Source organism: Lepidochelys kempii, chromosome 3, assembly GCF_965140285.1.
Source record: "Lepidochelys kempii isolate rLepKem1 chromosome 3, rLepKem1.hap1, whole genome shotgun sequence".
Taxonomy (NCBI): domain Eukaryota; kingdom Metazoa; phylum Chordata; order Testudines; family Cheloniidae; genus Lepidochelys; species Lepidochelys kempii.
Window position 1 is genome coordinate 141,607,543 of NC_136382.1, and position 27,474 is coordinate 141,635,016.

At 42.1% G+C, this 27,474-nt stretch overlaps 1 protein-coding gene across 1 annotated transcript in view; it reads right to left on the bottom strand.

Moving 5' to 3' along the window:
* Nucleotides 1-10,336: 10,336 nt before the first annotated feature.
* The window catches only part of HNRNPU (heterogeneous nuclear ribonucleoprotein U), a 296,139-nt gene continuing 279,001 nt past the window's right edge, over nt 10,337-27,474 (bottom strand). The window contains exon 14 of the mRNA XM_073338284.2: nt 10,337-10,381. Coding sequence (XP_073194385.1) covers nt 10,352-10,381 — 30 coding nt within the window. The 3' untranslated portion in view covers nt 10,337-10,351. The remainder of the gene's footprint in view (nt 10,382-27,474) is intronic.

Below are 27,474 nucleotides of genomic sequence, written 5' to 3' on the forward strand. Positions count from 1 at the left end.
TCTGCATTAGAGGAGCATTATTACAAGCCTAACACTGGGACAGCTGTCATGGGGAAGGAGAAGCACTGTGTCCCTGGCTGAGGGAGACTGGGGCATGCCCAGTAGAGAGTGAACTTTATTATTTGACTTTAAGGATGTTGGGGGCAAGGCCACTCCAATCTTACGCCTGCCCCCACCCAGAGGGATCTGAGGCCACAGCAGAATGCTGCACAAGATCCCCACTGTATTTTCCTCTGAATGCATCCGATGAAGTGAGCTGTAGCTCACAAAAGCTTATGCTCAAATAAATTTGTTAGTCTCTAAGGTGCCACAAGTACTCCTTTTCGTTTTAAGATCCACAAGGACATTCTATTCCAGGTGAGCCGGTACAGACTGTCTGCACTATAGGGGCTGGCCCCAGACTGAAGAGACATAAGTGGGAAGTAGCCAAGGGACCCTTGCACTGTCTGCCAGAAGGACCCTTGTGGTGTTGCTTCCCAGGGGGCCCTGAGCTGGGACTGGATGGAGCGGAAGGTCCTGGTTCCCCCTACCTTACCCCCTTAAGTGCTGAGGCCCACATGTGGATGAAGGCCAGATGATTCCTGGTCTAAGGTCAGGAACCAGGCACCTCTGCTGCCCGATCAGAGATGCAGGGGGCCGGAGGCAAGGTGTGCTAACTGCTAAGCTGCCTGCTCCTCTGAGCATGTTATCACACTTCCATTAACTTCAGTGGGACAAGATCAGAAACACTATAAAGTCCTGAAAGCCTGATGTCAATAAGGTTGCATGGGTTTAACTGAGGACTGAATCTAGCTCATTGTACTTGATAGTTATCTAACTCTGGATCTCAACCAGTGATATACGTACCCCTGTGGGCATGCAGAGGTCTTCTGGGGGTACTTCAACTCATCTAAATATTTACCTAGTTTTACAACAGGCTTTACAAAAAAAGCTCTAGTGAAGTCATACAAACTGAAATTTCATACAGGCAAGGATGTGTTTATACTGCTCTATAGACTATATATTGAAATGTAAGTACAATATTTATATTCCAATCTATTTTTTAATTATATGGTAGAAATGAGAGTAAGCAATTTTTCAGTAATAGTGTGCTGTGACACTTGTATTTTTATGTCCGAGTTTCTAAGTAAGTACTTTAAGTGAGGTGAAACTTGGGGGACGCAAGAGAAATCAGACTCCTGAAAAGGGTACAGTCGTCTGAAAAGGTTGAGAGCCACTGGACTAACTAACTCCATTGCAGAGTGTGACCTAAGAATTGTGATACACCATTGCTTTGATATTATTTGATAGCATCCTCTCTGTAACAGGAGCTTAGAGGCAAACACTCTGGGAACTCCAAACACTAAGCTCTCAAGCTCTAACCTTCAGCAATGTAAATGCAAACACTCATGCACATCTAGCAAATCAAGGAGGATACTTTGCTGGGGCTGGCAAAAAAGAAAAGGTGTATGTACCTATGTATAAATCTTAGTGATTTGTTATACAGGGCACTGTTATTTTAATTACAGTTTTGATTAACCCTGCTTGGACCACGTCTAGATAGTAATTAAAAGACCACAGACTGCCAGTAGCCTGGCCCTGCTGCTGCTACATCAGCGATGATAGTACAATGATAGGGGATTTTATTAAGAGAAATGTTAGCATAGACACAGCCATTTAGCTGCAGCAGAAGAGATTGCATATCTCCATTAATGCATCTCCATACACCAAATGCCAGTTGTAAATAAGGACAATGGGGTTCTTGCAAGAGTAAGTTCCATGGTTGCAGAATTGTTCCCTTAAGCAGCCATAGTAGTAGATGCTAAGTCGCCTCCTTTCATGTATCGCCCCATTGTCTTTTGTAGAAATATATCAATAATACAGGAACTTTACATTTTATTTCCATCCTCTGAACAACTGGTAACATTTTCTTCCTGAGATTCTTCCTTCTGCTCTCAGTTGAAAACTTCTCTCTCTTCTTTCTTCTGCTGCAGCTGGATTCATTCATTTTTAAAAAATCTGTAGCTGAGCTTCAAACCTTTTCCCCCCTCATTTTAAAATATTTTCCCCATTGTGCCACGTTGCTTCAACGTCATCTCTGCGGCTCCCACGTCAGCGCCCTGAACGTGAAGTATTGTTTTCTTTGCTCTCATGCAGAGTGTAATTTTCACCTGCTATTGAAAATTCAATATTGGGGGTGGGTGGGGGGGTTTTAATTCCAAAAGATTTTGATTTCTCAATAAGAAAGTGAAAATGAAACTCGGCAGGATTGTAGCAAAAATGTTGCAAATGAGCCAGTTGCATGAGGGAGGAAGGAAGAGGAAGGTTAGAAAAAGGGGGAGAAACAAAGACCCACCTTCATAGAAAAGTCCTATAGAAGTCACCAGAAAATTATATCCTTTCTGTAGGTGATTTGAACCATCCCATAGGATTTAATAGAAAATTGCATCACTGCCACAGAATTCTATAGGAAGGCTCAAAAGAAAATATGTCATTCTCTGTTAAATTCTACTGGCCAAATCCTTCACTGGTGTAAATCAGCGAAGCTCCATTTACTTCTGTGCAGTTATGCCAATTTACACGAACTGAGGATCTGGACCCAGAGGTTTCTGGAGTAACTTCTATAGAATCCTATTCAGTTTCTATAGATCCTTATTAGCTTTATCCCTATTAAATTCTAGAGGACTTTCCCATAAGGATTAATTGAGTTGATTTAAAAAATGAATAAAAAGATGTTTAAAAAGGCAGCCAATGACTGCAAGTTAAACAGAGGTCTGTTTTACCTATTATTTCTTATAAAATAGTCTACATTAAATATTGATACGGTGTTTGCTAGACTCTCACTTACCTGGGAAGCTTCACTGGAAGAGGGACGTTCTTCTAGACCTTACTAAACCTTATTGGCTATATTCTGGCTTGAGCGGCACACTGCCATGAGCAGGCTGCCCCCGACTTTGGCTAGCTTGTCATCTCAACAGAACCAGAAGGAACTGAAACTTTAATTAAAGTACTTTTTCCGAAATACATTGTTTAATCAAATATATAGATGAAGGTAACTTCTCCCCATTCTGTCTCTTGTCCTCTTCTGTACCCCATTTTATATTTCAGGTGCCCCATTCTGTGTCTTTTGCCCAACAATTTCTGTTCCCTTTCCACCCCCCAGCCTCTGCAATATTCTCCAACCACTGTGTAATAGTTTAAAATCATTTATGCTCCAAATTGTAATGTGCAAATATTTTTAGCAGGTACTTTTCTGACATCTCTTGTGGGTGATACTGAGCAATATCAAAGATATAGACTCTCATTTTGATAAACTCAATAGGCATCCATGTTTTTATAACGTTGTCTTTCAGTGGTTTCTGGTGACATTATTAACCATTAGCAGGAACTAGCTTAAATGTTTTATTATTCTCACCAGAATGGAGATGCAATTATATTGCTGCAGACAAAGTCTTGCCATGCTGTGTACTCCTTTGTGTTCCTATTGGCACTAATGGGGTTGCAGGGGGCTCTGGTTCAGCAAACACATGCCCAAGTCTGTCGCTATTCAGCAAAAGCACTTGCTGAATATAGGCACATGTTGAAATACTACTGAAGTCAATTGGACTCAAGCATGTGCCTAAAATTCTTTGTGTGCTAAGAGTTTTGCTGAAGAGGGATAGATGATATTGGTGTATTTAATACTTATAGTTCCTCTCCTGCTGCTGTGTACATGATGCTTGTCTTTTCCTCCCCTCTCAGTACTGCTCTGCCTCTCTCCACTGCTGCTCCTCTCTCTCTCCCTTCTCTTCACCCACTGCTCCGAATCATTCTGCTGGACCCTGCATTTCTCTCTTTATTAGCAGCTTTCACTTTGTATTTTCTATTAAGAAGACCAGAAACTGAGTTTAAACATATTTGGCTCTAGATGCTTTATTTATTTTAAAAAGTAAAGGTTTTAATAGTGGCTTAGTCATCAAAAGAAGAACATTAATGTTTAATATTTAAACACATTTCACCGAGAAGATCCATGTCAGATGCCTGGAGTAAGCAGTAAAAACACTTTGGTACCATCGAATATTTTTAACCCTTCACAGTCTGGCTCCCCAGCTTAGCCAACATCATTTTCAAAGCAAAACAATACATGGTTCAGTGGCCATTCATCTTTTACACCAGCACAGAAAATGTAAATGGTAGGAATACTAGACTAGCAATGAGTTGGCAACCTCAGATCATAGTCCAGATTCCTTAGGGCCTTTTGAGATCAAGGATATGAAAATGTTATGCAAATGAGTTGCCCTTTAAATGTATCCTCAGAAAAAATGCAATAGCCTACAATAGAACAGTTGGTTTGACATTTAATCACCAATACAGAAAGTTGAATTAGAGCTTTCAAAGAATAGCCTTTCACATATAAATGGCGTCAACTTCCCTAGATTTCCAAGATCCCCAAATTATAATTCCAGCAGGGTTACTTGCCTTAAAACTAAACAGTGGCTTGCCTGTAGACCCCAAACTACTGTATTGACAGTAGATGTTACATTTTCCATATACATTTTCACTTTTCTATTCAAAATATTTTTTCATTTAAATTTGTTCTTCAATTTTATTTTTTTTTAAAGTAGGTAGAAACACCTCAACAGTGAAGAAAAACACTTTGGTTTGGGTCCCACAAAATGGTTAGTTGAAAAAGCTGAAAAAAAAAATTGTTTCAGGTTGCTCTGAAACAGTCTTTTTAATTTTTCAGTTTGGCCAGTGCGCTGAAAAATCAGTTATTTGGACAGTACCAGTTGGGAGCACATTGGATTTAGTGAACTCCTTTCTAGTGGCTTGAATCACTCAGTCGTGACCTAGCTAGCCAATCCATGTGACTGATGGTGTTCCTCAAACAGCTTCCATACCTTTACAGGGTCTGTTTGTTACAGCACTCCAAAATCCTCTGCATTGAGCAAGGAGTGCTACTGTGATCAGCACTTGCCAGCTCTGCCTGAACACAGATTGAGCCAGTGGAGAGCTAGTTAGCATACTTGGCCTTCTCCTCCTTCGGTAGACCTAGAATTGTCCCACACCACAGACAGGGAAAGAACCAATAAAATTGCATAACTGGAAGTGCCTCTTGAGTATGGGTCCTGAGTCCTTGGACCTTTTGGATCCATGGTTAATATGTCTGTTTTAAACATTTTATCCCTTGCTTCGGTCAACAGCTCTCTTTTATCACCTGCAGGCCTTACCTAAGTACATATTTGCTATATCCATTCACTTTCTGGAATTCGGAGACAATCCAAGTCTCCCACAGGTTCAAGACTCAAACGGCACAATTATTCTGTGCTCATGTGTCTTTCCTGGACGTTCAGAGTTGCCAGATAAATGAACTTACAAGATTTATTCTGTCAAAGGGAAAATATTGGCTTAAGAAAACCTCAAACAACCAAAACCACCACCTGAAATAAACAAATAAAATACTGTTGCATACACTCTCCTTTACAAGGCCATAGTAGAGTAGCTGACACTTGCAAAAGATCACAAGAGGCTATCTTTTTGTTCTGTGTTTGTACAGTGCCTAGCACAATGAGGTCCCAGTCCATGCCTGGGGCTCCAAGGCACTAACGTAATACAAATAAATAAAAAGATTTACATTGTTATCAATGTAAGTATATGTATGTGCCTTGATCCTGCTCCCAGGAATGTATCCAATTAAACTTCTCTGTTCTCTGAATTATTGCAACTCACCTACTGGAAAATATTAAAGATGAAAAGACAAAGGATGAAGAGGAATCCAGATTACTTGGTGCATTTTTATGTGGAACAGTTCAAGAATAAAATAGTTATTAAAAAGTATGCAGGGATGGGGGGATTTTCCAATTCAAAGTTTAAAATTAGGATTACTGGATGGATAAACACTATCCATTACATCTTAGGAGATTCCTGTGCATGTTTTTTATTTATTATGTTTTACTTCATTAAGTGAAGCACATTAGCATGATCAATGGTACTTTCTTGAGCTTTGCCATTTAGAGATAATCATAGAATAGGCACTATGAAGTTTAATAGGTATTATAACTGGCACTCTTCCCAAAGTAACCGTCATACAATGCTTTTGGAAGTGCTGTGTTCATCTGCTCTGAATGCCTATCAACTTCCCTTCAAAAATAATCTTTGATTTTGACCCAATGAAAGCAGGATGAAGAAAAACCCCCTGCCACACACACACCAGAAGACCTAAAACACAATGGCTGGATGGCACCAACAGACCCCTGCCCTCACAGGTCTTCCACCCCATAATGTGCCAGATTTGGCTCAGGAAAGAGCATCACTGGGGTATATAACACTTTTGGTGGCCTCTGTGTTGTCCACCTGATGGCATGAGAACTAATCTTCCCAAAATGGCTGACAGTCTTGGTAATATCATCTAAAGGCTAATTTGACTTTGGATGTTCCCCCAGTTCATGCCCCCCATACCTTATGAGACGTTTTCCTCTGGTCGCTTATATTCTTATGCTCTGTGGAATTATTGAGCTTCTCTTTCAAATGACCTGAACAGGTCTGGTACTGTACATTTGGTGTTCCTAAGCCTCGTTCCATTCAGTTCTAAGCGTTGGTATTTGCTTACTTCCTTCTCATTTATTAGAGAGTCTCTGATATCTGTAAGCTTTCTGGGACAATACAAATAAGAGGTGTTTCTTTTTTCTTCTCCATGGATCCAATTCTGCCACGTATTGTGTCTCAACTCTCTCAGTATTGTCAATAGGCCAGACACTACTCTGATTTACACCAGCTGAGGATCTGTTCTAATGGAAGTTGAGAAAGCACTCTACTTATATTGTAAGCTTTTTGGAGCAGAAATCATCTTTTTGTTCTGTTTTGTGCAGTGCCCAACACAATAGGGTCCTGTTACAAGACTGAAGCTCCTAGGTGCTACCTCAACACAAATAGATAAATAATAATTCTCAGGTTGCACTCAACACCTTGCAGATCAGGCCCTGTGTGCATTATAGTTTGTTTCACCAGTCTTTTCCATCATTTCCCACTCCTGCTCCTTCCTAAAAGCATCTTCTGTGTCAAGCCTAGCAGACCGCCTTCTCTGAGATCAGGGGAAGGGGTGCAGTGTCATGCACTGAAAAGGGACGCTTCAGACCATAGTATTATGAGATATTAACCCCTAAATAATTGGAAAAGCTTTTTATAACACGCTTAGGCCAAAGTCTCAGTACTCTCAATTCAGTACTCTGAACGGAATCAAAGAAAGTTTTTCATGCATAGGACTAGACACTTTAAGGGAGATTTCTTAATTGTCATATATTTCCATCTCAGTTGAATACCAACATATCAATACTTATGTGACCTTTGCAGCGAGAAGAGTATGACTGGTTATGTGCCCTGTTTGGATTTCTTCTAGTTTACGATGAGCTTTCTTTGTGTATGGGACCCAGGAAAATGGCAAACCATAAAGGAGAAGGGGAACATCCTTGTTGGGTGCTCTTGTTGAGCTGAAAACTTAGTGTTTTCCTCCTTTCTTTTTCTTTGCCAGGGGTTCAGTGTATTAATCCAATATACAAAATATTTAATGAAAGCCCATTTCTCACACTCTGCCTTCTTGCAGGCAGATAATACCATGTGGAGGAGCTTAGCCTTATCATAACAATTTCAATATGAACAATATTTAAATCAAGATCTTTGAAATATATTATTTGCCAAACGGATTCACCTGGAAGCATACGTTGATCCTAAATGTTGGGAGTGCTAGATTCCTCTCTTGCTTTTACAATTTCTAAAACGGAATTATGTTAATATTTTAGACTCCCAGAGTATCTGTGAAACCCATTGTTCAATGATTTCTGCTCCCGATCTTTGGCTCGTGTTCCAGTTCGCCGATCCAGATTTTGCAGTTTGGGCCCATCTCTAATGCAGACAACTTGGTTAAGTCTCATTTTTTAATTGCTTAGAGCATATGCTAGTGAGACACTTGTAATAGGTCCACAGAGCCCCTGTTAGACTATTAGGTTCATATTTTCAGCAGATCTCCTATTGGTGCACATGCAAAACTTGTGGGCAGAAGTTTTGAAGCTGGCTGAAAATTTTGCTTATATGGTATGAGATGGAAATAAGCGTGTGGATTTTTTTCTAACTTTTTTATGTTAACTTGTCAGACTAATCAGAATTTGTCCTGAGCTCCTCTATCATGATTCTCATTGACCCTTTGCTGGTGACAGTTAATGTGACTGACTGTAGTCAGATCAACGCTGCAGTTCATTCTTCCTTTTAGGTCAATGAGAACTGAATGAAGCACTTTCCCTGCCTGGCTAAGTTCAAATGCCAGCATGGTTTATCTCTGGAAACCCACCAGATAAAACATGGAACAAAAGTTCTCTATGGCAGGACTACTCTGTGTTCCAAAGTATGTTTTTATGTTTGTTGGCAAACAGATCCAACACCAACAACAATAACAACACTGTTTTCTAGCTACTGTAGCTACTTCATTTCTTCACATTTGTTCCAGGGCTGCACTGGACAGATGAATAATGTAGGAGAGGAGTCTAGCCCAAATTATGACCTTCTGTTCAGAGTGCATATAAGGAGATAAAAAGGGTGGTTTGTTTGTCTGAACTTTTAGCTTATTTATTTATTTATTTTAAATCTAGCATGGTCTCACTAACATTAAAAAAGTACTTTTATAATGTATGACTACAGCCCTCTAGCGATGTAAGAAACAAGGCTATACTTTCATCACTGGGGCTGCTATGCCATCTGGTGATCAAACGGGGCCTACGCTTTAGTTTTTCCTCTAACAAGTTTAAGAAGCCAGTGCAAGATTAACTAACAAGTATTATGTTCTTGATCTCAAACTTATTTTTAAGCATATTATGTTCTGGCCTCAAGACTTTTTTTTTATTTTTAGAATTTCATCCCCTTGTTCAATTAATTTTTTGCGCTCAGATTCTCATGTTTTCCTACCACAGTGTCTATAACTTTCAAGTATCAGAGGGGTAGCTGTGTTAGTCTGGATCTGTAAAAGCGGCAAAGAGTCCGGATGCACGCAGTGGGTATTCACCCACGAAAGCTTACGCTCCAATACGCCTGTTAGTCTATAAGGTGCCACAGGACTCTTTGCTGCTATAACTTTCAGTGCGCTTCACTAGAAATAAGATATGGCTGCTTATTGAAGAACTGTATGCGAATGTAAGTGATTTTATTTAAAATACAGACATAGGATCTGATCCTGGGAAATGCTGAGTGCTGTTAGCTCCCTTTGATGTAAGACTGTGAACTGTTAAGCAAGTGCAGGGACTGTGTTTAACTTTGGATCCGGTACAGCGCTAGTACTTTGTTGGCAGTGACAAGAAATTAAGAATGCGTTAAATTATAAAATCTTTTGGGCCAGGGGTCCTGTCTTCTCTAGGTTCGAACAGCACAATGGGGCCCTGACCTCGACTAGGGTTGGTAGGTGCTACAACATAAATAATAATTGCAGTTGAGTGTGCTGGCACCTCTTATGAGGCACTTTGCATTTTGCGAGATCAGGCCGTTAGCATTTCGGGTAATCGACAATGAGGGCAGACTCTCACTTGCTATCAAGTGGGGTCACTCCATCAAACATACACCAATGTACACCAGCTGGGAATCTGAGCCTACGTATTTTAATGGCTTGCCAGAGGATATGTGACATTAATGCCTAGTTTTGAAAATTCTGACGCCTATGATATTTTTCTCCAGCTTCCAAAATAGCCCTGTTGAATTTGTACTTACGCAGCTGTCCACACTTCAAAAGTTTCAAATATAATGACGCAGCCAATAACCAAAAAAAATAAAAATAAAAAAAATCATTGTAGAACATCCACTCTGTGCAGCTGTTTTGGGAAATTCTAGAACTTTTGTTAGATTGAGGTTTGAGCGATAAAGGAGGCTCTTAACACTGCTCTCCATTCATTAAATGCCTCAGTGTCTCTCCCACTCTGTTATATTTTGGATGCACCCTGTCTCTGGGTGCAGCTGCTGCCTTGGGCTACTCTACAAAGTAGCAGCAGAGCAAAAGCAAAACGGTTTCAAGAGCACATGCAGATGGACTATTTCTCCTACTCACACTGTTGTGGGCCTCTACCCATGCTCTACTGCCACTATGGCTATAAGGGGGTTTAGAACACACAGTGTAAGGTACATACATTGGAAGAAAACATACACGACTGGTGGCTTTTACAGTTATTTTTTTCCACAGGAGACAGCAGTATAGCCAGAGTGCTATTATACATCCTTTTCATTTTGGATGGGAATGAATGGTTCTAACTATCCATGTATTTAAAGTACCTGGATAAGCCTGATATGCATCTACCTTGGCACTCACAAATGAACAGCTGGAAAACTTCCCCCTTGCTGCTTGCAGTCTATCTGTCCTCCCACCTTACGGGACACATTGTAAGTTCCAGAATTGTTGCCCATCAGCAGCACTGGGATGCACTTAAGGACTCGAAAGGTGACCTGAAAAGGTAAAATAAGTGTTTATGTAATGGCTGGTGGGGGTGCTGAAATAATGTTATAACCGTTACATTGCCTTTTTCCTGTACTTCAGCGTACTGCTGCCGAAGCAGAAACCAGACTTGTCTTGTCAAAAGGGTATTACTTAGAGTTCAACCTTAGCCATGACATGCAAAATCCTGAACATGTGTCCTGAACTCCCCATTCAGGGTCAGAGAAAGATACAATTGCTTAGTAAGCAAAACAAACCTTTCTCTCATATACACACTGTAAATAGTATTTGAAATACTTAGGCAATAAACCTATTGGTATCCTTTACACAGATGTCTCCATTTTGCTGCTGTTTCATATATTTCACTGCAAGTGTTTGACAAAACAGCTACATATTTATACTTTGGTTCACGCTACCGGACACATTGCCTTCTGATCTCATAGAGGAGTGTGTGTGTGATATTCTCCAGAGCCTGATGAGAATGGCAGCTTCTCAGTCCCCTCCAAACACTCTAGAATCTCCTCAGCAAAACAGTCTGAAAGTCTTTCTGGCTAATTACAGTCCCCAAGCCAATAGCTGTCTGTTTTCTTGGCTTCCAGTGGAATCAAGACTCTGTAGCCTGTATCCAAAGAGGTACATCTTTTGGGACATATCCTCTGGTCCTGTGTTAATCAGCTGCTGAGTCCACAGGACTGTCACTGACGCCCATATTTATAACCTTTTCCCCACTGAGCTCCAATTGGTTCAGAACTCAACGGTGAATGGGTGGAAGTGCAAAAGTGCTTGCCCTCAATTGCAACCCTGTCTTCAGCTTCAAAACAGCTACTGAGCATACCTAGTAACTTCCCTGCTCTATTTCTGGGTAGCTCTTGGCTCTTTTAGCTAAATTGCCTTGCCCTGCTCTGTGCATGTGTGCAGAGACCCGTTTGCATTGAATCCTCTGTATGTCTCCTTCCCACTGCTTCTCTCCCTTTCTTTAGACTGCAGTATACGCATGTGGGTTACATTTTATGCTCTTTTTTAAAATTTCTTTATTGTGTATAAAGGACTGAATGAATTGTGTGTTTTGGGTTATTTTGTGGGGGGATGGGGAGACTTCCTATTTAACATTAGGAATTTGTCTTGTCTGCCTATTTTTCCTGGAAGACTCGAGTGGTGACTGGAGAACATGTGGGATTATTACATCACAGGGATCAAGTGAGTGAAATCTGAGTGAGCGAAGTGATTTTCTTTTTCGGTTTTGTTTCATGTTTTTGTTCATACCTGCATAACTCAAACAGTTGAGAGAGAGGAAACATTGTTCACAGATTCCAAGGCCAGAAAGGACCATTGTGATCATTTGATATGACCTCCTTTATAACCCAAGCCATAAAACTCCCACAAAATAACTCCTAGAGCATATACTTTATAAAAACTTCACATTTTGATTTGAAAATGCTCAGTGATGGAGAAACCACCAAAACTCTTGGTAAACTGTTCCAATGGTTAATTACTCTCTTAGTTAAAAATTTATGCCTTATTTCCAGTCTGAATTTGTCTAACTTCAAGTTCCAGCCATTGGATCATGTTACACCTTTCTCTGCTAGACTGAAGAGTCCATTAAGTAACTACATGGGGAAAAATATATAAAATAGACTGTAACCAAGTCATCCCTTAACCTTTCCTTTGTTAAGCTGAATAGTTAGACTCAAGGAGCTCAGTCACTGTAAGTCTTGTTTTCTAATCCTTTAATCATTCCCATGGTGGTTCTCTGAACCTTCTGTAATTTATTCACATTGTTCTTGAATTGTGGGCACCAGAACTGGACACAGTATTTCAGCAGCAGTCACACCAGTGCCAAATACAGAGGTGAAATAACTTCTCTACTCCTACTCTAGACTCCCCAGTTTATGCATCCTAAGCTTGCATTAGTCTTTTGACCACAGCATCAGCTGAAAGCTCATGTTCAGATGACTATACACCATGACCCCCAAGGGAAGGAAGCAGTGATTCTGAAATAGAAGAGCCCCTCTTCTGTAAGCATGGTCTCATGGATGGCGCGTGAATCGCTGGCAGGGGGAGGCTAGCAGCCAGCCCCACGCCTTCCACCCGAGGTCCCGGCTCTTCCGTGCCCCCTGCTCATTGCGGCCGCCAGCCCCTGCCCCAGGCTAGTGCCCCCAGAGCACCGGGAGGGCACAGCACCAGCACCCACCCCCGGCCCCAGAGCGCCACACAGGGGAAGCTACAGAGCAGGCCTGGGGGCGGACCATGGGTGGGGCCATGCCTGGCAGTTTGGGGAGGCACAGCCTCCCCCAGCCTATCATACCCACCGTCCATGTGTGGCCTACATTCTTTGTTCCTAGTGGTATATGTTTACACTTAACCATATTAAAATGCATATTGTTTGCTTGCACCCAGTTTACCAAGTGATCCAGATCACTCTGTATCAGTGGCCTCTCTTCATTATTTAGCACTCCTGCAATTTTTGTGTCATCTCCAAATTTTATCAGTGATGATATTATGTTTTCTTCCAGGTCATTGATAAAAATGTTAAATAGTGCAGGGATAAGAACCAATCCCTGCTGGACCCCACTGGACACATACTTGCTCAATGATGATTCCCTCTTTACAATTACATTTTGAGACCTATCAGTTTTTAATCAGTTTACTATGTGCCGTGTTAATTAATTCATTCTAATTTTTTAGTTAAAATGGTGTGTGATATCAAGTCAAACACCTTACAGAAGTCTAAGCATATCATCATCAACAACACTATTACCTTGATGAAGCAAATCTGTAATCTCAAAAAACAAAAGAAAGTTAGTTTGACAGGCTCTATTTTCCATAAACCCATGATGATTAATTTTAATTACCCTTCTTTAATTTTGTACTAGTCAAGTCCTGTATCAGCAAGTCCATTATCTTGCACAGGATCAATGGCCAACTGAGAAGCCTATGATTACCCAGGTCACTTAACCTTTAAAAAAACTGGCACAGCATTAGCTTTCCTCTGGAACTTCCCCAAGATTTACTGAAAATCAACATTAATGGTCTAGCGCGCTCCTCAGACACTTCTTTTAAAAGTCCTGGATGCAAGTTATCTGAAGCCGTTGATTTTAAAATGTCTGACTTTAGTAGTTTCTGTTTAAAATCCTCCAGCAATACTAGTGGAATGAAAAGAGTGTTATCATCACTATATGATGAGATTACCTATTTTTTCCCCAAATACAGAACAGAAATATATCCCTGACCCTTCAATTAAGTGCTATGCAAGCCCACAGTCCACATCAGATACCCCAAACAAGTTCTCTAAGACCTGACTCAACATTCTTTATATTTATAAAGTGAAAAACAAATGTGCAGGGGGAAACTACTCTTTTTTGATACTTTGAGAAAAATAAAAAACTCTTACGAACCTGCTCTTTATATCATAAAGAAGCAAACCAGGGCACAGATGGACTCCAGCCACTATTGGTAGAAGCAGCCAAAACTGGAACTGCTCATGGCAGAGGAGGGACTGCTGCATGGGTCCTAACTGGGGCCACCCCTCCCTCTCAGCACTCTCCTGGATCAAGAACTGTGCAGTGTAGGGGCCCCTGCTCTGGGGATAGTAAGACATAATGGTGCCTCCTTCCCCACTCTTCCACGTAGCCTTAGGTAAAAGCTGCAGTGAGGAGCCAGCCAGAGATGTCTGCAGCCCTTAGGGTAGAACCAGCCACTCAGAACTTTCTAGTTTTGACTGGACTTCCTCTGCCCCTGTGCTGGTTGGCAGCAGTCACACCAGTGCCAAATACAGAGGTGAAATAACTTCTCTACTCCTACTCTAGACTCCCCAGGGCTCCCTCCCCTCGTCTCTTCACCTTAGTTTCACTCCCCTTACTTCCTTTCCTTTCCCTTTTCTTTCTATTTAGTTGATTCCCCTCCCTAACTAAACCCACCTTAAAAAGAAATCATGGAGCTAACATGATATTTGCTGCTATCACACTGTTCACAGAATTGTAGAACTTTAGAGGTCTTCTAGTCCATTCCCCTGTGCTCAAGGCAGGACTAAGTATTATCTAGACCATCCCTAACAGGTGTTCGTCTAACCGATTATTAAAAACCTCCACTGATGGAGATTCCACAATTTTCCTAGGCAATTTATTCCAGGGCTTAACCACCCTGACAGGAACTTTTTCCTAATGTCCAACCTAAACTTCCCTTGCTGCAATTTAAGCCTATTGCTTCTTGTCCTACCTCAGAGGCTAAGGAGAACAATCTTTCATGCTCCTCCTTGTGACAACCTTTTATGTACTTGAAAACTTATCATGTCTCTCCTCCACCTCAAAATCTTCTCTTGTCCAGACTAAACAAACCCAATTTTTTTTTCAATCTTTCCTCATGGGCTATGTTTTCTAGACCTTTAATCATTTTTGTTGCTTTTCTCTGGTCTTCCTCAAATTTATCCACGTCTTTCCTAAAATGTGGTGCACAGAACTGGACACAATATTCCAGTAGAGGCTATATCAGCACGGAGTAGAGCAGAAGAATTACTTCTCATGCCTTACTTACAACACTCCTGCTAATACATCCCAGATTGATGTTTACTTTTTTTTTTTTTGCAACAGTTGTTATGTTATTGACTCATATTTAGCTTGAGATCCACTATGACCCCCTATAGCTGGATGGTCACCCCACTCTGGCCCTGAAGGGGTTAAAACAGCCCTGGGAGAGGGCTGCCCTGGGGAGCCAATAGTAAAAGCAGCCTGGGAGAGGGCTGTGGCTGGGGAAAGAGGAGTGAAAACAGCTGGGGGAAGCTGACTATGTAGCTGACCACAGGTGTGGCTGGCTTAATCAGGGCCCAGCTGGCTCTTATAAGAGGGCTGTGGGCCAGAAGCTGGAGGAGTTTCTCTCCAGCCCTGGAGGGAGAAGGGCAGGGCAGGGCAGGGCAAGGCAAGGCAAGGCAAGGCAAGGCAAGGCAAGGCAAGGCAAGGCAAGGCAAGGCAAGGGCAAAAGGCGCTGGGGAGGCCTTTAACAAGGCCTACAAAGGTACTGGGGCTGCAGAGGGGCAGCCTGGGAATAGACAAAGGTAGCAGGTCCTACCTCCTTGCCAGTGATGAGTGGCCATTACAGACTGCTGTCTGCCCCTGGGAAAGGGGGCTGGATGATGACTGGCAGTAGCCACTGAGACAAGGTGGATTTAGAGGGTTGGGAGTTCCCCTGGGAGTGGAGACCCAGAGTATGGGGGTACTGCTGGGGCAGAACCCTGAGGGAAAGGGGTACTGGGGTCTGGGAGGGACATGGGGCCAGCAGCAGGTGAGACACCGGCCTGCAGATGGCGCTCTGTAGGTGGGAAAGAGCTAATTCCCAAGATGACTAGCAGGAGGTGCCACACCAGTGAGTTGTTACCTCGCTACACCCCCAGATCCCTTTCCACTGTACTCCTTCCTAGGCAATCATTTCCCATTTTGTATGTATGCAACTGATTGCCCTTTCCTAAGTGGAGTACTTTGCATTTGTCCTTATTGATTTTCATCCTATTTGCTTCAGACTTTCTCCAGTTTGTCCAAATCATTTTGAATATTAATCATATCTTCCAAAACACCTGCAACTCCTCCCAGCTTGGTATCATCCTTAAACTTTATAAGTGTACTCTATTCCATTATCTAAATCATTAAGATATTGAACAAAACTGGACCTAGTTACACACACTCGGGTAGTGTGTTCTACTCCTTCCCCTACCCTGTGTCCATCTGATCTACTGAGACTGTGAACTCTCCAGGGCAGCAACTGTCTGCTACTGTGTTTGTGTAGTGCCTAACACAATGGGCCCTATTCTTGCTTGGCCTTTAGGCACTACGGTAGTAAACGTGATTAGTAATAGCAACAATCCCATTTTTCCTGTTTGAAGGTCACCTTTAAAAGGGAAAAAGAAGAGTTGAGAGAGATGAATGAAGAGTAGAGTCGTTCCTGCCTGTAGACATTACAGTACTCCAGTGACTGCTCCTGCACAGTAAAATAAATAAAGTCTACAAAAATCTAAGTGTTGCAGAGAAAAGAATATTCCAACTATACATAAGTTAGAGAGAAGTGCTGGACTCGGAGTTTCTGCCCAATAGTCAGGTATGACTATAATGTCAGCATTCATATCACAAGCTACCTGAACATTTATTTTCAATGAAATAGCAGGACTCTTCCTAAGACTGAAAATCGCTAGTATTATAGCAAGATTGCTCCATATTCTGTCAGAGCAAGAATGCTTTTCTCATCTGATTTAGCCGAAAGAAATCATGAATAAAACATCTCAGTAGGATTATCTCCAAGAACTATTTCTCTCTGTTCCTATCTTGTATGGATGGCACATGGCAGGTAGATGACAGGGCAATGCAGGTAAACTGTGCAGAGTCCTGTGCCTCTGTGAATCAGGAGTAAAGTTTGCAGGCTCTTCGGTGTGAGCCTTGCCCCTTTTGGAGGCCACTGGTCTCGATGAAGACAAGGAGCGGAAACTGGCACTTTAGAACTAGCGGTTGGACTGGATCTAGCAGCCACCGGTGGGAGCAAAATGTCCAGGGTAGCAGGGACTGTGGCAGCCAGATGTGTGGAGGGGAGAAGAGAAGCAGCAGGCTGGGCAGAATGTGCAGAGAAGTGGTGAGCCAAGCACCAGGGAAGAGAAGGATCTAGTAGGGTTGTCTCAAGCTGGGGGTGGAGGGGATGTGGACAGAGCCTAGCACTCTTGCCTTGAGGGCAAGGGAATGCCAGTAGCAGCCTAAGCTTGTCTGTTGGATTCCTGGGTGCATGCCCCAGCTATCAAGCAGGGCCATTGAAGGTGATTTACCTTGCAATGACTCTTCCTGCCAGCAAGGGGCTCTGCAGGTATTGACACTGAGGACAGGGAGCCTGACCCTGGTACTCTCACTGCTCTATCTGCTGCAGCTCAGCCGGCTTGGAGCAGCAAGGGAGGGATGTGAGAACAGGGACCAGCTGCATGCAGGAGGTACGGGGGCTCAAGGGACAGAATGGAACTAAGTTGGGAGCTGGCTGGTAGGCAGGGCTCTAAATGAAAAGGGCTAGACACAGAGAAGGGAAAGGGCTGAAGAGGGAACAGGCTTGTCCCCCCAACCCCTTGAAACCCGTGTCCCTTGCTCCCCAGCTGCAGTGAGTGTGGATCACTTTCCAGTGGCAGCATGGGTCGGTTTTTGGTGCCTTACCCTCCATCTCAGCTGCAGGCCCAGAAACAGCTTGCCCACCCTGAGGCCAGTCCAGGTAAGGGCTCTCCCAGCGGTGTGGGGGTTAGTTAGGGTGCCGGCACTCTGAGTAGCTGACACACATGGCTGCTGGCACTCCAGTGCTTGTGAATGTGAGGCCCAAGATCCTTTGCTATGATTAAAGTGGGGCTGGATGGTAGGAAGCTGGTGAACCACTGGTCTAGGTAGCGAGAAGCATGTGTGAGGGACAGAGGTGACTCAGACAAGGTGGAAGATGTAATGAAGAGCAACAACAGTTGGTGTGATTAACTTTTTTTAAAACCCACACTTCATTAGACAACACAATACACACATGCTCTTGTAGTGCCACTTTCTATGTAAGCAATTTGTTTAGTTGCTGCAGGGATCTTCTAAATAAAAGAGGAAGGGGCCCAGAAAATCTTTTTATTAAGAGGGGGTTCACTTGCTCTGAAACATTTTGAAAACCTGTTGGCAGTATTAAGTGTAATATAGTAGCCACCAGCAGGGTGTAAATACTAAGGAGAGGAATTGTTTAGGATGGTCTAGAGGGGTGTAACCCAGATTATTTATATTACAGTAGCACCTAGAGATCACAGTGAAGAAGAGGGCTCCATTGTGCTCGGCACTGTACCTGCTGATAATAAGAAACTACTCCTGGGCCAAAGAGCTTACAATTGGGAGAGAAAAGACTGTGTGGGAGAGAGGAAGTATTATCCCCATTTTTACAGCTAGGGAACTGACACACAGATTAAATGACTTCCCCAAGGTCACATACGTGGTCTGTGGCAAAGCAGGACAGTCAATCCAGATGTCCCAAGTTCCAGTCTAGTGCCTTAACCACAAAATTAATGGAACAGAAATGAGCAAAAGAAAATCATCTATTGAACACATTTTTAATAGATAAAAGTCTAGTTAATCTCCCAAGAGAAGTGAGAATCTCACGATGTGAGCTCTGTAAAATTGAACTGGACAAAACACTTGAGCATATGCTATAAGGAACAATCCTGCCCTGTTAGGGGAACGATGCTGTAAATCTATATTTTATGTCTAAGTTCTACGATTCATGCCATGATGCTGTGGGAAGGTATGCTGCATCTGCTCAGTCACCAATTGCATAGCAACATTATTCATGTCTTCTAAGCTTTGCTAGAGTTCTCCCATAACATTACTTTAAATGATGAACTGTACTCTGATCCGTCAGCTGGGCTAGGTTATACAGAGTTATGTGACACAGCCAGATTGATATCTTTGGTCATATTATTTTATGCACAATTGCCCATGTGCAGCACAAAAATGATTTTTTTCAAGCTCCTTATTTTACTCCGATATGTAGTGAAGAGCTAGTACCAAACTACTTTTCTAAGTATTTATATTACTATAATGTATTTATTTTCAAACATCAATACTGGCACCCATATACCAGATTCTTTATGGTATGAACATTTCAATGATCCGGTCCTTAAGTCTAGGACTGTCTCCTAATATCTGCGAACCAGTTGTCTGAAGAGAGTGTGTGGACCTAGTAAGTGTAGCATGGTGCAATGGACAAGACACTGACACAGGAGTCAGGAGACCTAAGTTGTAGTCCTGGTTTTGGGTGACCTTTTAACAAGTCTCTGAGCTGTAGCTTCATCTGTAATTGGAGGTAATAATGCTTAGCCTGCTTTGTAAAGTACACTGTGCTCTGAGAGACTATTGAATAGAGATCTGGATGGAAGTTAATGTTGAAAGGGAAGCTTTAGAAAACTCTTCAGGCAATATTACACAATATTATGAACCACTTCAGCCTTTGGGCAATACATTACTTCTAGTGCCCCTAGAACCAATTTATTCTGCATTTAATCCAGCTCTTCATGTCTGAACATAGAAGTTAGAGAGAAACTCCTCTCCTACAATGGGAGGGGTTTGACCGATCAATACAGCACCAAGCCGCAATACAATTCACATTGCCAGTAATTCACCATTGTTATCTGCGTCAGTTCTACCTCCCAAGCGGCTGTTTTAATTTTTTCATGGGAATTCAGTGATGTTTAAAAGTACATTTGTTTTATTTTGCTAATATTCCATTTTTGATCAGACTCCGAGACATTCTGAAATCTAATGAAAAGCACTTCAAGAGTGAGAAATTCTTGAAAAGATGAATTTCCTCTTCAAGGAGAACTCCCAGCCACCAACACTTTACAAAATAAAACCACACACAGATCTCTGAATTCAGAGCTGAATTGCATCCAGCTCTAGGGTAGAACGTGGTAGCAGTTTTAGAGTGCACAACACTACACGAGAGCCCAGGACAGGAGGAAAAATAAGGCCTTTCGCGTTTTCATCAGCAAGAGGAATTTAAGAAGGCAAAATGTAATTAGCCAAATTCGAATTTGGCCAGGACACTGGGGCTTACATCCTCCTGCAAGAAGTGCCATGGTATCTTTAAAGGCCACAGGTGGTCATGACCTTAACTTTACACCTCATTTGAAACCGTCCAATAAAATGCCTGTGTGTAGTCTCCATCAGGAAATCTTCCTAATCCCAAGACTCATGATGTAAATCACAGACTATCTGTGCTCCAGGATTGCCCTCTCTGGATTACAGAAACAAGAGACAAGAATTGGATCTCCAAGCTAAAAAGGCACAGGGCCACTTCAGCACTAGTTCCTTAATACAATTCTGGAAGGACACAAAAGGTTTCAGGGGCATTTTTAAACTGTCAGATAATCAATACTGAGGCAGAGAAGCAATTGTGGGGGACACAGTTAAACAGATGAGGTGTCAAGTCACGTTTTGACCTATTTCAGATCATAAACATTTCTGCTCTAGTTATTTTTTAAAAGATTCTTTTGGATGCTGTTACTGCTGGAGAACAAGAGGTAAAAACATTCTGCTGATGAGGTGTTAAATCCGCTCTGTCCGAAGTAACATAATTTTACAGTCCTTTAATGTTCCTCTGATAAAGAGAAAATTTAGTAACTCTTGAAAACCACTGCTGCAACTGTTCAAATCACAGGGCTTCTACAGTCCTGTCCTGGGTTTGATGCACTCATAAATATGCCTATGCATGCAGGGCTTTGGAGCTGTGCTCTGGCTCCACTCCAGCTCCAGGCAAAAACCTGCAGCTCCACTGCTCCAAAGCCCTGTACGCCTGTGACAGTTGTAGGCCAACATCAAATGCATATACCCCTGTCTCTCATCTGGCTTCATATTGTGAGAAGAATGGATGCTGAAACTGATAAGATTCTTCTTCTCTGAAATATCCATCTTCTGTTTGCTGTCCATTTTAGTATGTCAGCTCTTTATGAGAACGGAGCAGGCAGGTAAGGCAGAGAGATGGAATAACGTGTAGTAACCCATTCTCCTTACTTGGTCAAATATTTTCTCGTTATTGGAGAACAGATGGCAGAAACAGAGGTGGTGAAGTGGGCCAACAGCTTCTTGGCATATTAGTAACTGAAGACTTGGCTCCCATCATTGGGGGAAGAGTGTGAGGCCATCTTGGGAAATTGAGACAGGCATGCCAACACGCTCAGTAGGAGAGGTGGCTAGATCAGGTGATTACCCAGACCTGAATGCACAAAAACAGCACAGGGATTACAAACCTAGCAGCAGCCTCCACCATCAAAGAAAAAGATGGGAAATTGAGAGCCTGCCCTGCTAGGTCAATGGAGGAGAAGGCAAAGACAACCACCTGGGGCATTTTTTTTTCCAGACCTTCCACTTGCCTGAGGAATCAGCCAGTTGTAGACTTTATCTGAACTTTATTCTTTTCAGAGTACCTCTTTGGATCTGGTTCTCAGTTAGGTGTGGCTGCTGGATGGTGCCCTTCTTCTAAGCTAAGTAGTGCTCATTCCTTAGCTTTCTTGGGTGAAATCCAGCAGTGTGAGAGACAGGAATGTTGTTGGCATTTTATGCAATGCTTTTGAATTGTATAATTGGGGACACTGAATTGTTTCACCTCTGAGGGGTGGTTCTATACAGTGTTTCAACTATTCCTTTGATGCTGGGTAGAGAAGGATCAAAATCCTCCCCCCGCCCCCAATCATTTAGAAGTTCAGACGAGAATCCACACTTTTCATTACCTAATAGGGGCTTGGTTCTGCCTAAAGTTTAGTCCCAAATCTGAATTTTGCAGTTTGGGCCCCCATCTCCAGTGCTGAATCAGTGACGCTTGTATTAAGGATGAACAGAGGTGTTTTGCCTGTGTTAAAAAATGGCTGTGTAGTATTTCAAATGTGTGTTGCTGTTTAGGTAGTAATTGAACAGATTGAGTTCCTCCTGTGTTACCTCAGTCAGTGATTATGACTTCTGATCTCTAGTGTTTTCTGTGCAGGGGACCAGTATAAGGCCCATGCATCACTTAAGTCCTGTTGAAGCTTATAATGCGGAGGCCTTGTATTGGCCCCTCTGCACAGAGGTGAATTTCACCCTGTGTTTCAAAGCATTGAAATACTGTTGCAGTCCTTCTATTAGAAGGCTCATAGAAATTTACTCCCACAGTGACATGAGCAAAAAGCACAGTAAGATTTATGGGTGCTTAATTCTGACTTGTCAGCCTTGAGAGGTTTCATTTGACAGGCTCAGTTCACTTCCCCCAGCCACCCTTGTGCAGATATTTAATATAAAGCAAGATCAGGATACTGTGAATCACTGAGCACGCTTCTGTTCACTGTAAAATCATACTCATGGTTGTGTCTGTCACCAAAGGGGGAACAGCATCTTATTAGACAAATCACAGATCAGCTTGTTTTTATGTTGAATCCAGCTGTTTGTTTTTCACATAGCTCTAATCAGATGGACTCCTACCTGATTTCTAGGGGTAGGGGTCCTAATGTTATCCTATTTATAGCTATAAGGAGGACTGTATGTGTGGCCCCACTCACAAATACAATCTATGGCTCTGTTATCACCTATTGAGTTGCATCACTGAGTGCATGTCTAACTTCTCTCCTTCCCTCTGATGTTGGAGTGTACCATATGAAAAATACATCCTCCTACTGCTGACAATTCTGCTGAACCCTAATCTCCAGTGTACAGTTTAGTATAATCCACTGTCATGCCCCTTGGCTGCCCATCCTCTTGTCTTTGAATTTTGATGAGAAACAAACACATATCCAGATTGCATTATCCATTATACAACTGCTTCATGTCTCCTCTGGCTTGTTTCTGGTTTTACAATAGTATGAGGGCAGAATCTGGCTTTACGTGCAGATAAATTACTATCACTTCCCAACTATTATAAAACAGGTCTGCCTCAGGAAGCATTCTGTCCTGGGTGACTAGCATTCTGTAGGAGCAGATTAATGAAAGCAAACCATACAATTCAGTCAAGGCTGCAGTTCACTTTAAACTGACTTCATTATCTTCCAGGAAAGAAGATAAAGCTCATTAATGCAGTTAACAAAATAAGAGATTCAGTGTGTCTGTGTTTTCCAACAGACACTACAGTGATGGGCACAATCAAAATATTAGACACTTTGACCAATGATAGAAATATTCCTTCAATTGCAAATTTTACGAGCAAATGTTTTATTTGAAAATTAGACTTTGCTCTCTGTTTCAGAGTGCTCTTTGCCCAGACAATTTTTAAAAAGGGCCTATAATACAATATGAACTTTAATGGTGCCCAGAACAATTGATAGAAACTGGAGTAGGCGCCACAATGGGTTAATGCACTTACTTTCACCTTAGAAGACCTAGGCTCAAATTCTGAATAGGTCAAATGAATTTGGTGATCTCATTCTAGTTCCTAATGGTCCTTTGTTCACATAATAGAGTGACACAATTGGCAGTCTCTGCTCAGTCAGGAGAGGCTTGGGATTGGGATAGTAGGAACGTTGTGTGTCAGAATTGAGGTACATTTGGAAAAAACATGTAGAGAAACATGAACAGCGCCTGCATTCCTCTAATCCAGTGACTTTTAGTCCATTATTTTCATGAAAACAAAGATTAACACAGAATTCCAAAGGATAAATTTATAGACAAAGGACAAAATATTATTTTATGGAATGACAACATTATCACACAATAAGTGAAACTGCTAATGAACTCTGATGCCAAATATTAGCTGTTCTAAAACTCTCATGTCAAAAGAACTTTAAGTTGCCTAACAGATACTTGGGATATTAAATGAACAGAATAATTTAAACATAATTTTGTTTATCTATGGAATGACTTTAAGCAGTTTTATAACCAGGTAAGTAAACAGTAACTTTTTTTCTAGGTAGGGAAAAATATTACCCGTAAAGTTGCTGAAAGATCTCACTATATTGATTTGCTCATGGCATACAATGCAATCTATAGTATTTTTAATAAGATGCTAAAATCATATCTAATGGAATTTTTGAAGCAAAACTTTTTTCTTTTTCATGATATTTTCTGTATTTCTCATTTTAATTACTAAGGACATTTACATAACAATGGAATCTTTGGCCAGTATTTTCAAATCTGGTTGCCTAGAGTCAGACTCTTAAACTCATATTTACCCCATCAATGGGAGCTGAAGATGCTCAACACCTTTGAAAATCAGTCTGCTTTTTAAGCACTCGGGTTTTAAAAAAAAATTGCCTGTTTCTTTTTTTTGAATAGTTCACCTAATTTCTGCTCCTAATTCCACCCTTGAGGTGCAGTTTATCACCAAACACTTTATTTTCTGCTGTTTGTTAGTAACTAACACATAGCCCTCGTATGACCTCCTTCATTCAAGGAGGTGAAACCATTTTACAGATGTTACTAAATTCAGCTGGCCAGCACCCTTCCAAGTTCAGTACTGTTAAGACCAGTTTACAAATGGATAAACTGAGCTACAGAGGTCAAGTGACTTGTCTTGAAACCATAACTCAGCTCACTGGCAGAGCTGAGAATAGAACACAGTAAGCCTGACTATCCTTTCCATACTCTAACCCAGGGACAGTCCATTATTTTTTGTCAAGGTCCAGACTCCAGGGGAAATTTTTAAAAATAACAATGATTTTTAGGGTCTGTTCAAAAGCAACTGGTGGGCCAGATTCGGTTCGCGGTCCATCTATTCACTACCCCTACTCTAACCACCAGGTAGGCTCACTGTTCTTTTAAGGAACTAGGGATCGTTTTTCTTCTCAAAAAGAGACTGAAATACCATTGTGACCTGCCTCATTCCTAAAACAGAATAAAGTCATTTCATCCTGAAGGTGGGCAATGAGCGAATGAGCATCTGAACTGTACAGGAAAAAAGAGGAAATTGGCACTGTTTGTGCCTATTTAGGCAATTTTATAAAATCCAGCATCTATGAAGAGCAAAATCTTTTCTGTGAATCATTTGGGAGAAAATCTACTTTACCCTGAACTTGCAGGGAGTTGCTGGGGATTTTTACTGTCACAACTCTGGAGAGGGTGCAGTGGGAAATTGTGTGGAATATTTGAAAATGTAGTTTAGAATCTCAGCCAGTCCCCTCCAAGGCTGGATGTAGTAAAGCACTTGAAGTGGGTAAAACAGGTAACAGAATGTTTGAATTTTTAAAAAAATTCAGTTATTGGGGAATATGATGGGGTATTCATCCCACACAAAGCCTGAAGGGGTAAATTAGGCTTTACGTGCCCTGGCCCTCCTCCAGGTGTGGCCTATAGGTTAATTGGCCTAATTTGCTGATGAAGTCCCCCTAGAAGGGAGCTGGGCATGGTTTATATAGTCAGGAAGCTGGCAACAGAAAGGGGCTGCAGGGAAGTAATTTACAGCTTCTCTCTGGGAGAAGGCAGGTATGTTTGAGGCTATAGTCATCTGTAGTTCCTCCCTGGGAGGAGGGAGTTTGAGCTAGTACACCCAGATTGCTGGGGGGAGGGAAGAGGGGAATCAGAAGCTGTAGGAAGGAGACCAGGGAAGGAGAAACAGGGTCTGAGGAAAAGCAGGCCACAGTTGCCATGGATAGGGTCCCTGGATTACAACCCTGAGTAATGGTTCCTTTACTGGGTCACTGGGGGAGTGGCACTGTCAGGGCAGTGCTGGAGAAGACTGCCTGAACCTGTTGGTGTGAAAGGACTTTGGTCTTTCTGGAAGGGGAAACCATGTAGTGACCTGGTCAGAGGGTGGAGTCATGAAGAGGAGGCATCATGAAAGATGGAGTATCCCTGTTGAAAGGGACATTGGCCAGGCAATGCTAATCCCCAGAACAGCTAGTGGGAGGCACCATCCTGTGGTAAGTAGAGCACCCCATCACAAGGGACTTGCAGAATTTGTGTGTATTTAAAAAAATTATGCTGAAACTTTCTGAAGAAAACTGGGTGTCACTTTTGAGGAAGTCAACCTGGCAGCTAATGACAAATTTACTGAAGTGCACCATCAGAAATAAAATTAATTTTGTTTGACATATCTTGTAACAAATCAGACTTCACACTTTCTTAGTGGCTTACATTCAAGGCTATCAAAACACTTTGCAAACATTTAGTATCTTGTGATATTGGCAAGTAGCACTGACACTGACTCCATTTTACAGATGGAGAAACTGAGGCAGAGCAGTTGAAGGCCAGATTTGTAAAGATATTTTTCTACCTACATAGATTTTCAAAAGCACCTATCTCCCATGGGTGATAATTACACAAGAAATTGGGAGTAGACCCCAGGTTTCCTGACTGGGCTTATGGTTAAGGTACAGATCTGACATTCTTCCTCCCCTGACAGTATTGCAGCTTTTATTATGGAGCTGTCCATCAAGAGTAATTTATTTTACACAGTACTTGTGATTTTTTTTCCCCACTGTTTACACACACTAATTTAAAGTATCTCACCCATTTTCTTTGCAAATTACTGCATTCAGATGAAGTGGCAGCTGCTGTAATTAAGACCGTTAATTACATATTCCCCTTAATTGCAATTATAGGATTTTGTCAATATAGTAAATAAGAATTGTTAGGTTTCCACCGGCAACTTCAGCCTGAGTACAACTCAGATCCTTGTCCTGGTCTCCTCTAGCAAATGCTGAGTCACACAGATTCTATGGCACAGACCTAGAGTCAAATGGAAATTGCAGGAAAAGAACACTGTCCTGTGCGATTACAATCAAGCTTGAAACCAGCATCAACAATTTATGTTCTTCACACAATAAACCAACAGGTAGGTGTATACAGACCTATGCATCCTTCCCCCATGCCCCAAAGAATAATCAACTTGTAGGAGTTTTCTCCACTGAATCCAGCAAAGTGAATACTGTGTTCTGTCTTTTGTCCTGACCAGACCTGATCTGGTCAGGAATTTAGTGAACAATGCCATTTTTTCACTTAGGTGCTCTGGTAGAGTGAGCAGAGTGTTGTGCTGGGAGTCAGAAAATCCTGCCTTCTAATTCTAGCCCTGTCCCTACTACACTTCCCCTCCCCCATGTTGGCTATTTCACTTCCCCCTCTGCCTCTTTCTCCAGATGTCTAAGTACTAAGCGGTTATATTTTGCTAGGCATCCTGAAGTCTGTGGCCATGGGCAGGTATAACGTATAATATACATGCTTCAGGGTGTTTGGATCAGAGTTTTGTTTTGGGCTCATCTCTAAAATAATACTTGAAAGATTTCTGAGGAAAGGATGTGATATGCAAGGGGACTGTTGCCCCCTTACTAACATTCAGTGGGGTGTTTTGGTTGGCTAGCTCCCAGTACTAAAAGCGGAAGGGTCTATGGGAAATCCGGACCCTGAGACTGATAGTCCCCAGGAACAATGGGGAGAGGCCAATGCTCTAGGTCAGCCTGAATGACAGGGCGGGCGGGCTAATCAGTCAGGAGGCCAGGGAGGTCCCGTCCTCCATGTGAGCTGGAATTGCCTGGGTCAGAGTGGGGCTGAGCTAAAGAGAAAGCGGGGATGCAAGCTGAGCAGGGGAGTAGAGCTGCGCCAGATCCAGAGAGAGCAGCCCCTGACATGGGAGTGGAGCTG